The sequence below is a fragment of the Oncorhynchus kisutch genome, linkage group LG6, assembly GCF_002021735.2.
Source record: "Oncorhynchus kisutch isolate 150728-3 linkage group LG6, Okis_V2, whole genome shotgun sequence".
Lineage (NCBI taxonomy): Eukaryota > Metazoa > Chordata > Actinopteri > Salmoniformes > Salmonidae > Oncorhynchus > Oncorhynchus kisutch.
Window position 1 is genome coordinate 79201952 of NC_034179.2, and position 11655 is coordinate 79213606.

Sequence of the window (11655 nt, forward strand, 5' to 3'; positions counted from 1 at the left end):
GCTACCAAAAATACCGATTTCCGATTGTTATGGAAAATTGAAATCGGCACGAATTAATCGGCCATTCCGATTAATCGGTCGACCTTTACTACATACAGCACACAAACATGTGATCCTCTGTCATTCTAACAGCTCCCATATTCCAATATACCAAATGTCAATCTCATACAAAGCGTTATACAAATGTTTTAATTGTGGCAGCTCTGAACAAAGCTAAATCTACAGAATGGGGGGGGGGGAAACCAATGCAACTAAAAAACAAAGGGATTTGTGGTATCTGATGTCTAGGGGATGTAATGAAAATGAGTTAGACAGGATTAACACATGGATTTTGTCTATATTATCACACACGTAACCTCTTCAAACAAATTCCTAAACATTCCAACCTGGGTCCCTCATTCTGTTGTGGCCAGAGGGAGAGAAAGAGGTCAGAGTCCGAACATGTGTCTCTGAGCCAACTGACCTGGCTACATCCCACCGTTCCTGAGACTCTTTGACCATGAGACGTGGGACACAGAACTCACACCGCGCTGTTGCTGGCTCACCGGGAGCCTGTTAAGGGTTTAGTTTGGCTGACTCTGCCATGTCGGAGAAAGAAGAGGAAGCCCCGCTACGTTGGACCTTTCTTTCTCATCCCAGCCCGACCCATAATTCCCCTTAATCTGGTTGAGCACCATATGGGAGGGAGTGGATTGGGTGAGGCAGAGACCTGAGGTACCAGATGTCAGAGAAACGGTTGTGTGATGTGTTTGTTTGTGGAAACCTGATGGCGGGGGTACTGACTGTCCCCAATCCCTTCAATGGGCTGGGTTGTAGCTCATAACAATAGCTGAGCCACACGTAACGTATAAACAAAGGGAGAGGGTAATCCGACAGTCTCTAGGAATCTCCTCAGGGACTTGGGGGCAGACCCAAGCAGCACGGCAGGCCTGTCAGCTGGCTGAGGCAACTCCAGCCCAGCCTGGAGTGTAGGGGCCACAAGAGCATCCCGTGATAAAAGGGCAATTCCGCCACTTTTCAAAGTCATATTCATAATCTCAGGCACCAAACCTGTCTACGTACAGTTGAAGTCGGAAGTTTACATACACTTAGGTTGGAGTCATTAAAACTTGCCGAAGAACACCATCCCAGCCGTGAAACCCGGGGGTGGCAGCTAGAGGTCAACCGATTAATTAGGGCCGATTTCAAGTTTTCATAACAATCGGTAATTGGCATATTTGGACAACGATCATGGCCGATTACATTGCACTTCACGAGGAGACTGCGTGGCAGGCTGACTACCTGTTATGCGAGTGCAGCAAGGAGCCAAGGTAAGGTGCTAGCTAGCATTAAACATATCTTATAAAAAACAATCAATCTTAACATAGTCACTAGTTAGCTACACATGGTTGATGATATTACTAGTTTATCTAGCTTGTCCTAATTTGCATATAATTGATGCGGTGCCTGTTAATTTATCATTGAATCATAGCCTACTTCGCCAAACGGGTGATGTAACAAGCACATTCGCAAAAAGAGCACTGTTGTTGCACCAATGTGTACCTAACCATAAACATCAACGCTTTTCTTAAAATCAATACACAAGTATATATTTTTAAACCTGCATATTTAGTTAAAATAAATTAATGTTAGCAGGCAATATTAAACTAGGGAAATTGTGTCACTTCTCTTGCGTTCATTGCACGCAGAGTCAGGCTATATGCAACAGTTTGGGCCGCCTGGCTCGTTGCGAACTAATTTGCCAGAATTTTACGTAATTATTACATAACATTGATGGTTGTGCAAGGTAACAGGAATATTTAGACTTATGGATGCCACCAGTTAGATAAAATACGGAACAGTTAATTATTTCAGTGAAAGAATAAACGTTTTTTTGTCTTTCGAAATGATAGTTTCCGGAATTGACCATATTAATGACCTAAGGCTCGTATTTCTGTGTGTTATTATGTTCAAATTAAGTCTATGATTTGATATTTGATAGAGCTCTCTGACTGAGCGGTGGGTAACGATGCTTCGAGGGTGGCTGTTGTCGATGTGTTCCTGGTTCGAGCCCAGATAGGGGCGAGGAGAGGGACGGAGGCTATACTGTTACACTGGCAATACTAAAGTGCCTATAAGAACATCCAATGGTCAAAGGTATATAAAATACAAATGGTATAGAGAGAAATAGTCCTATAATTCCTATAATAACCTCAACCTAAAACTTCTTACCTGGGAATATTGAAGACTCATGTTAAAAGGAACCACCAGCTTTCATATTTTCTCATGTTCTGAGCAAGGAACTTAAAAGTTAGCTCTTTTACATGGCACGTATTGCACTTTTACTTTCTTCTCCAACACTTTGTTTTTGCATTATTATAACCAGATTGAACATGTTTCATAATTTATTTCAGGCTAAATTAATTTGATTGATGTATTATATTAAGTTAAAATAAAAGTATTCATTCAGTATTGTTGTAATTGTCATTATTACAAATAAATAAAACAATTTAAATGTATTTGGGGTATTTTTTTAAATATATTTTTATTTTATTTTTAAATCGGCCGATTAATCGGCATCGGATTTTTTTGGGGGGAACTACAATAATCGGTATCGGCATTGAAAAATCATAATCGGTCGACCTCTAGTGGCAGCATCATGTTGTGGGGGTGCTTTGCTGCAGGAGGGCCTGGTGCACTTCACAAAATAGATGGCATCATGAGGCAGGAAAATTATGTGGATATATCAAAGCAACAGCTCAAGACATCAGTCAGGAAGTTAAAGCTTGGTCGCAAATGGGTCTTCCAAAAGGACAATCAAATTTCAAAAGTTGTGGCAAAATGGCTTAAGGACAACAAAGTCAAGGTTTTGGAGTGGCCATCCCAAAGCCCTGACCTCAATCCTATAGAAAATTTGTGGGCAGAACTGAAAAAGCGTATGAGAGCAAGGAGGCCTACAAACCTGACTCAGTTACACCAGCTCTGTCAGGAGGAATGGGCCAAAATTCACCCAACTTATTGTGGAAATCTGAAATAAATAATTCTGACATTTCACATTCTTAAAATAAAGTGGTGATCCTAACTGACCTAAGACAGGGAATTTTTACTTGGATTAAATGTCAGGAATTGTGAAAAACAGAGTTTAAATGTATTTGGCTAAGGTGTATGTAAACTTCCGACTTCAACTGTATGTGAAAACAGCGCATTTCTATGATCTGTGGTAAAAAAGATCATTAGAAATTTTATAAAAACATGATTCTCTGTCACATTGTAGGATTAAAAGTAAAAACAGATTTTAAGGGTTTAAACCTGCAACGAGTTGAGCCCAAGGGAGGGTATTTACTTGCTACCCACAAATCTAAAAATATATATTTAACTAGGCAAGTCAGTTAAGTTAAGAACAAATTCTTATTTACAATGATGGCCTCAGTGTTTGAAAATCACAGTTTTTAAATGTTTAAACTTTGATGTCATTGTGTAGAACTTTATATTTGTTTCCACAAAACAAATCAGTCACATGCGCTGAATACAACCAGTGTAGACTTTATCATGATATGTTTACTTACAACCCCTTTCCCAACAATGCAGAACTAAAAAGTAAGACAAATTAGCAAAAAAAATGTACAAGGAAATAGTAACACAAAATAACAATAACAAATCTGTATACATGGAGTACCGGTACAGAGTCAATGAGTGCGGTTACTGTGGATAGTCAGATTAATAGTTTGATTAAAATGTTTACATGCTTTGCAAGAGGAATGATTTCCCTAATAATCTTGTTTACATGGACACATCTGAAATCAGGCTACCTGGTGACACTGATAAATGGAGAAAATCGGCAATCAAAATAAACGTCCTACCACGGCGAACATGTTATTTTGGTAAGCATATTTGATCAAGTTTGTATGTGAAAATGACTTCTAAGACACATACATTGTTGTTCCGAACACACTTCACTCGTGTAAATAAAGGAGGCTCGCTCAGCTAGTGCTAGCACATGGGCAGATCAAATACACTGCTGGAACGCCGATTAAGGTGTTTACATGTCCAAATCATTTGAAAGGTTGATCAGAAACCAGGAGTTTTAATCGGTGTATGCTTACTTAGATTCTGACCTTATGTCGATTAAGATAAGCAGAGTAAGGTGTTTACATGACTATTGTATCATCTAAAATAATCAGTTTAATATCGAATTATTAGTGTGCATGTAAACATACTCAATGTGCAGAGGTATGAGGTAGTTGAGGTAATATGTACATGTAGGTAGGGGTAAAAGTGACTAGACAATCAGAATAGATAATAAACAGAGTAGCAGTAGCGTATGTGAAGAGTACCAAAGTCTGTCTATGCCGGAGTGTGTGTTTGGCATCAATATGCATGTGTGTTGTGTGTGTGAGCGTATGTAGTCGAATGTAGCCTGTGTGTGTGTCAGTGTAGTATGTGTGAGTAGAGTCCAGTGAGTGAGCCGGTGCAAGAGAGTCAGTGTAGTATGTGTGAGTAGAGTCCAGTGAGTGAGCCGGTGCCAGAGAGTCAGTGTAGTATGTGTGAGTAGAGTCCAGTGAGTGAGCCGGTGCCAGAGTGTCAGTGTAGTATGTGTGAGTAGAGTCCAGCGAGTGAGCCGGTGCCAGAGAGTCAGTGTAGTATGTGTGAGTAGAGTCCAGTGAGTGAGCCGGTGCCAGAGAGTCAGTGTAGTATGTGTGAGTAGATTCCAGTGAGTGAGCCAGTGCAAGAGAGTCAGTGTAGTATGTGTGAGTAGAGTCCAGTGAGTGAGCCGGTGCCAGAGAGTCAGTGTAGTATGTATGAGTAGAGTCCAGTGAGTGAGCCGGTGCCAGAGTGTCAGTGTAGTATGTGTGAGTAGTCCAGTGAGTGAGCCGGTGCCAGAGTGTCAGTGTACGGTAGTATGTGTGAGTAGAGTCCAGTGAGTGAGCCGGTGCCAGAATGTCAGTGTAGTATGTGTGAGTAGAGTCCAGTGAGTGAGCCGGTGCCAGAGAGTCAGTGTAGTATGTGTGAGTAGATTCCAGTGAGTGAGCCAGTGCAAGAGAGTCAGTGTAGTATGTGTGAGTAGAGTCCAGTGAGTGAGCCGGTGCCAGAGAGTCAGTGTAGTATGTGTGAGTAGAGTCCAGTGAGTGAGCCGGTGCCAGAGTGTCAGTGTAGTATGTGTGAGTAGAGTCCAGTGAGTGAGCCGGTGCAAGAGAGTCAGTGTAGTATGTGTGAGTAGAGTCCAGTGAGTGAGCCGGTGCCAGAGTGTCAGTGTACGGTAGTATGTGTGAGTAGAGTCCAGTGAGTGAGCCGGTGCCAGAGAGTCAGTGTAGTGTGTGTGAGTAGAGTCCAGTGAGTGAGCCGGTGCCAGAGTGTCAGTGTAGTATGTGTGAGTAGTCCAGTGAGTGAGCCGGTGCAAGAGAGTCAGTGTAGTATGTGTGAGTAGAGTCCAGTGAGTGAGCCGGTGCCAGAGAGTCAGTGTACGGTAGTATGTGTGAGTAGAGTCCAGTGAGTGAGCCGGTGCCAGAGAGTCAGTGTAGTATGCGTGAGTAGAGTCCAGTGAGTGAGCCGGTGCCAGAGAGTCAGTGTAGTATGTGCGAGTAGAGTCCAGTGAGTGAGCCGGTGCCAGAGAGTCAGTGTAGTATGTGTGAGTAGAGTCCAGTGAGTGAGCCGGTGCCAGAGAGTCAGTGTAGTATGTGTGAGTAGAGTCCAGTGAGTGAGCCGGTGCAAGAGAGCCAGTGTAGTATGTGTGAGTAGAGTCCCGTGAGTGAGCCGGTGCCAGAGAGTCAGTGCAAATAAAAAAGGGGTCAATGCAAATAGTCAGGGAAGCCATTTGATTAGCAGCCTTATGGCTCGGGGTTAGAAAGCTGTTCAGGAGCCTTTTGGTCCCAGACTTGGCGCTCCGGTGCCACTTGCCGTGCGGTAGCAGAGAGGACAGTCTATGAATTAGATGGCTGGAGTCTGACAATTTTTACACAATCCCTCATATCCCATCATCTCTCCCCTCTGGGTCACAGCAATTCACGTTTGTTTAGAGCCAAAAGAGGGTCCAGAATAGCACAGAGGGCGATAGGTTTTCACAATGATAAAGCAGCCCAACCTCCTGGCCTGGGGCTCTCAGTTCTCTCAGTCACTGTGCTGTGTGGTGTCATGTTGAACTCAATGTCGGACACTATCTCTACAGTGAATGAGCAGAGAGAAGCAACTAAATACAGTCCTCCAGAACGTCTTGCACCTTGTGGCATTGTGGTTGTGGAAAAACAGCCTCTAAACAGCCGCCCAGCACTGTCATTTTAGTAATTACATAGGCCTCTGAGAACACAACAACACTCATAGTCAGAGAAAACGTCCTCCTGGGTGTGTGAGTAATGGTCTTTGTGTTTGTAAACTATGCCAGTAGGTGAATTTAGTGATTGGAAGAGCAGAAGGATAAAGGTGCAGTAAACTGCAGTTGATATACCATTGTAGTTGGAGATAACAGCTTTTGAGAGCAGAAAGATCGGAGGAATTGATAGCTCAAGAAGATGCAACTGAGCCCCCCCTCCCCTCAAACCTTGAGGCATTTGTGATGGGGGTCTGCAAGTGGGAACCCACCCGCCCACCCCATCCACAAACCCTCATACAGCGGATAGCAACTCTGGGGATAGAAAGTGTCCCTCTCAAGGGAGACGATATAGATGGCCGTAAGCTTATGGTCCTGTGAATTAAAACCCGGGGAGAATGTGGATAAGCTTTTAGTTTCCCGAGAGCGAGAGTTCATTAGTGCGCCATCATCATAAGGGCTGGATTGGAGCTGGCCTGGCTAATCCAAAGGGATAGATTTCCCCAAAGCTTTAGCTGAGGCTCAGCGTCTTCTGTAGTTAAGTTCCTGAAGCTTGACCTCAGAGTAGAGAGTTGAGAGCACTCACTTCCTCTCAGCACAGCTCCCCTGAACAAACACACTCAATCACTGACCATAAGGATCACTCTACATTCAATAGGATTAGCTACAACACTCCACTTTGTAAAAGGTAGGCCATCTTTCTCATAATCCAATAACAGAGTTGATCACCTTTTCATGAGAAAGACAATACACATAACTGTGTGGGGCGGCAGGGAGCCTAGCAGTTAAGAGCGTTGGGCCAGCAACCGAAAGGCCGCTGGTTGGAATCCCCAAGACAACTAGGTGAAAGATCTGACGAGCAAAGCACTTACCCCGATTTGCTCCTGTATGTCAGTCTGCATAAGAGTATCTGCTAAATGACTGAAATGTAATTTGTTGAAATATTGAGTCAACCAGCAAGAAACTGGTTGATGAGTCAGTTAGATAGCAAACACTGGCTTTTGCATCATGTCTGAACAACTGAGAACTGTCGATTTCCGCTGGCTCGACTAGCCTACTCCTGTTAGAGAATCACTGGCGTAGACGTTTAGCAGGATCTATTGATTTGGGAGACGTTTAGTAGTTATGACAGGTGTGGCATCAGCAGCAGCAGACAGAATGAAGCAAACTGCTTGTTTAAGCATGTTACCGATTGCCTTACTGCCTCCAGAGGAAGAGATTTCTGACTGTGCGCACATCTAATTGTCTTACTTAGGTGCCATCTGCCAATAATCCCAAAGCTTGGGCAAATAAACATAACGGAGATGTATTGCACTGCACACTCCCTCAGCCTTTCAGCGAGCTAAAACAAATCTGGCTATGAGATTTAAGATTTAAGGGTAACTTAAGGACTCACTGTTTCGGCTGGCTTTGAGCTTGGCCAGTAGCTTCTGAGTGGAGGGCAGGTCTCCGGTCTTGACGGCCTGCAGTAGGTCCTGCTCCTTCCCCATGATGGTCCAAGGTGTGTAAGCGCTTCACTGGCGTCCGTCCAGAGTCCAGGCAGCGGCTTCCTCACAGCGCCATGCTAAGGCACAGCCGCATCAACCTACCTCAGAGTTACTGTCCTCACAGAAACACACACAGCTGACAGGTGAGGGAATGTGAAGCAGTAGAGGGGAGGACACTCACAGCCTCAAATCAGCTGTCTCAACTCCCAGTCCGGTTACGGATGCCAAGTCAAGGGAAGCCTGAGAGACGGAAAATCTCTTTTGCTGCTTAAATTTCCTGTTCAACTTTCTTTCAGTCTTTATTTACTAAATATTTTATTGTACAGAATGTGTCAGGGGTTGGAGTTGTGTGGAGCTACCATTTATGTGCTTGAGGGCCCCGGCGGGTGCTGTGGTCAGAGCACAGAGAAGGCTGGAATGGAGCTGCATGAACCAGCAGGCCAGAACCTGAGAAAAGAGAAAACGAGTATAACAGTTGGGTTAATAGGCTATATCATAGTCCAGACTCAATACTGGACAACCCACACAGACATGCAAGTCTTTCAATGCCCAAATGGCTATAGTGAACATGGAGGAGAAACCAAAGCAAGGCCGTCAAAAAGCGTGTAACCCCAAGGAAGCTCCAACCCAAAGAACAGCAACAGGGTTTTTACCATTCAACAAAATTCAACCCGAATACTACGGGCTTATTAATTTGGAAATTAATCAAAATATTAAAAACTGGGAAGAAAAAACTATTTGCCAAAGTCCAGCGTGCCTGTGATCTTTTTTTCATTTTTAACCCGGCTTGCCCTTACAGGAAAAATCAGTGGAGTGCCCTTTATCTTTCAGGAAACTGAAACAGTGAGGGAGGGAGTAATATCCTGAAACACTAAGAATCTCCCCACAAAATGAACATCTCACTCATACATAAATACGCATCGTTGTCACTTCAATTCATGGTGAGCAGTAAATATCTGAGATTAAATTAAGTAGCCTATGCTATCCATCCCCCTCAACAACAACAAGGCTGGTAAACAGTGCAATTTATGAGAAGGGGAAAAAATGGTTTAATGACTGCAGTCCATACCAGGACTTTATGGACAAATGATTCATGAGAGAGCAACTTGCCCATAGAGGATGATGGAATTTTTTTTAGAGCCTTTTCAGCAAGTGAGCTGGTGTTATTTACAGTTTTCCCTGAGGCTCTGAGATAAGGTTTTCAATGCTTGACCATGTATCAAATGCAATTTGAATTGGAAGCTACTTAAACTCTTCCAGTACAATGGCCAAGAACAGTTGAGAGAAATGAGAGCACGAAGTAGCCTAGTTTAGGAGTGTTTGTTGCTTTTAAACAATTTACCTATATTTGTTTCACTTAAGATGGTAGCAGAATTAGATGGAACTTGTGCATGAAAGTACAATAACGCAAACTGTGATGTGTTCACGATCACACTGAACCAGAGGAGGAGACAATGAATATGATGAGTCTCTTCTCCAGCTCAGTTAGCTACAGTACCATCCATTCCCCATTAGACAGCTCAGCAAGCGTTATAATGTCAAAACACGTTCGTTATTCACCAAATACGGAGTTTCGCTGAGAAACTATTGTAATTTACTCCCGTCACGCCCTGTATGTACTAGAAGTCGACCGATTAATCGGAATGGCCGATTAATTAGGGCCGATTTCAAGTTTTCATAACAATCAGAAATCGGTATTTTTGGGCGCCGATTTCCGATTATTATTTTTTTCAATAAAAAATAAAATGTATAACTTTTATTTAACTAGGCAAGTCAGTTAAGAACACATTCTTATTTTCAATGACTGCCTAGGAACTGTGGGTTAACTGCCTTGTTCAGGGGCAAAACGACAGATTTTCACCTTGTGCTAGCAGGAGGTGGGGACGATTGGTAGACAGTGTCCTTTTTTTAAGCTAACTAGCAAGCACATGGTGTCGCTAGCACACAGTGTGCTGTGTACTGGTTCTTAGGACTAGCTGGCTAAGCTAGTACACAGTGTCCTTCACACCCGCTTGGCGAGCACCTGCCCTCGCCAGGGGCGAAGGACACCATCTACCGGTGTATGGCTAGCTAGCTACTGTTGCCGCACCTTCTTCTGTGAGTTTATCCAACATTATTGTAACCCCACTTACTGTACTGGAGCGCCCCCGCCTCCTGCCTGTCCTAACTTTAAAATGTACCAATAGAAGTATAAAGGGGGGTTCCTGCAGATGCAGGAATACCCACATGCAGGAATACCCTGAATTGCAGGCCAATTGTACCCTTCTCCTCATTACTGCCATGCACAGGTCAGCTGATACAGCAGGAGTACAGTATCCCAAAATATCATTGATAAAACATTTATTTCGACCTTTTTTGGAAGTACATACCGGGTGTGAAGGCAGTAAATGACGATAGTTGCTCAGTGAAACTCCATATTTGGTGAGTATAACAAACATATTGACATAACGTTTGCAGAGCTGTCTAATAGAAACATGAATGGTGGCTAACTGGGCTAGAGAGGCTACTCGTCATATTCATCGTCTCCTCCTCTACCCAGTTCAGATCAACCTGGCCAGGAAATTCATGTACAGCAAAGTGTTGCTATGTAAACATACACCGTTTTGAGAAAGTTCAGTCTGCACAGCAGGATCCCACTAATGAGATGGTGTCTGCACAGCACAGTTCTGCAGTCTGCACTGTTCTTTTGTGTGAACATAGCTTGCTACATTACATAACCTGGCAGTCTCAGTACACCACACACCCAAAGAGGTGCACAGGGCGTAAACAAAGCTGTCATTCCCAATAACAGTGATCATGTCCTCCTCTTCCCCCACCAAGGCCATTAGCCAGTCTTTTCATGCTTCAAGCGGTCACACAATATGAATGTGTGTTTGAGAGGTTGGAGTGTGTAGCTGGTGATGGGGTGCAACTTTATTCACTGGTCCCAATGGAGAACTACACCATGATGTAGGATTTAGATTATGGATCATATATTGCCAATAATGTGTTTTTAGAAATAGACCTAGTTATTTATTGTTCATCCAACTGTAAGATACTTTTATAATTGAGTAATAACTATCCATAAATAAGACACATTACAAAGCATGGCGCAAACGTGCAATGCAACCTGAACTGGACTGGGTTATTATGAAATGAAAAATACCATTAGCTAGTAGCTCTTACTCCATATGTAGCAAGCCTATCACTTTGGCTAGCATCTACTTTTCAATCTCGCGGTTGCTTCGTTCACTAAAATAACATGGCTAGCTAGCTAGCAAAGCTAAGTAGTGTGCTAGCGACCTTCGGACTGAACTTCTTAACTAGCAACACTAGTTTCCCGAGCCTGTCGGTAGGGGCCATTCCTGTCTTATCCATAATTATAACGATTGAATTCACATTTGTCTTACCTTATACAGTGTTGTTGTTGCATGTTAGAAAACGGGAATACATGTCAAGGTGGCAGTTTTCAGAGAGCCTTCCAAGGTCCAAGCAAAAGTAATCGTAGCCTTCCAATAACTCAAGGAAAGTAATTTTGAGTCAGTCTCGCACAAAAAGCGAATCTTAGTACTCCTCTTATGTCCAGTAAACACAACCTACTCATCACAAATATATGTCAAATATAAAAATACATTATAGTTAGTATATTTTGATGCAATATTTTCCAACTCCGACGCGAAAGCCAGACTCCACTACATTGTCACTTGCTCCGTCAGATCCAATCCAGAATGTGTTCGTCCCTCCCACGGTCCTCTGTCCCGCTTTCCCCTCCTCCGCTTCCAAAAAGAGCGAGCTGTGCGACCCGACTCGCGCCAGTGCGACTTGAAATGATATGACGTAAATATAAATACATAACACATAACATGCACTACACTACATTTTAAAGCCAGATTCCCTAGTTGTACATAC

The 11655-nt window shown here is 43.3% G+C and overlaps 1 protein-coding gene across 8 annotated transcripts in view; it reads right to left on the reverse strand.

The window, feature by feature from the left end:
- LOC109884885 (caskin-2-like) overlaps positions 1-11563 on the reverse strand; it is a 96461-nt gene extending 84898 nt beyond the window's left edge. For all 8 annotated transcript variants that reach the window (XM_031827784.1, XM_031827779.1, XM_031827783.1 and 5 more), the window contains exons 1-2: positions 11157-11563; positions 7677-8214 (exon numbers count right to left, since the gene is read on the reverse strand). In XM_031827784.1, coding sequence (XP_031683644.1) covers positions 7677-7770 — 94 coding nt within the window. In that variant the 5' untranslated portion in view covers positions 7771-8214; positions 11157-11563. The remainder of the gene's footprint in view (positions 1-7676; positions 8215-11156) is intronic.
- Between the last annotated feature and the right edge of the window lie 92 nt (positions 11564-11655).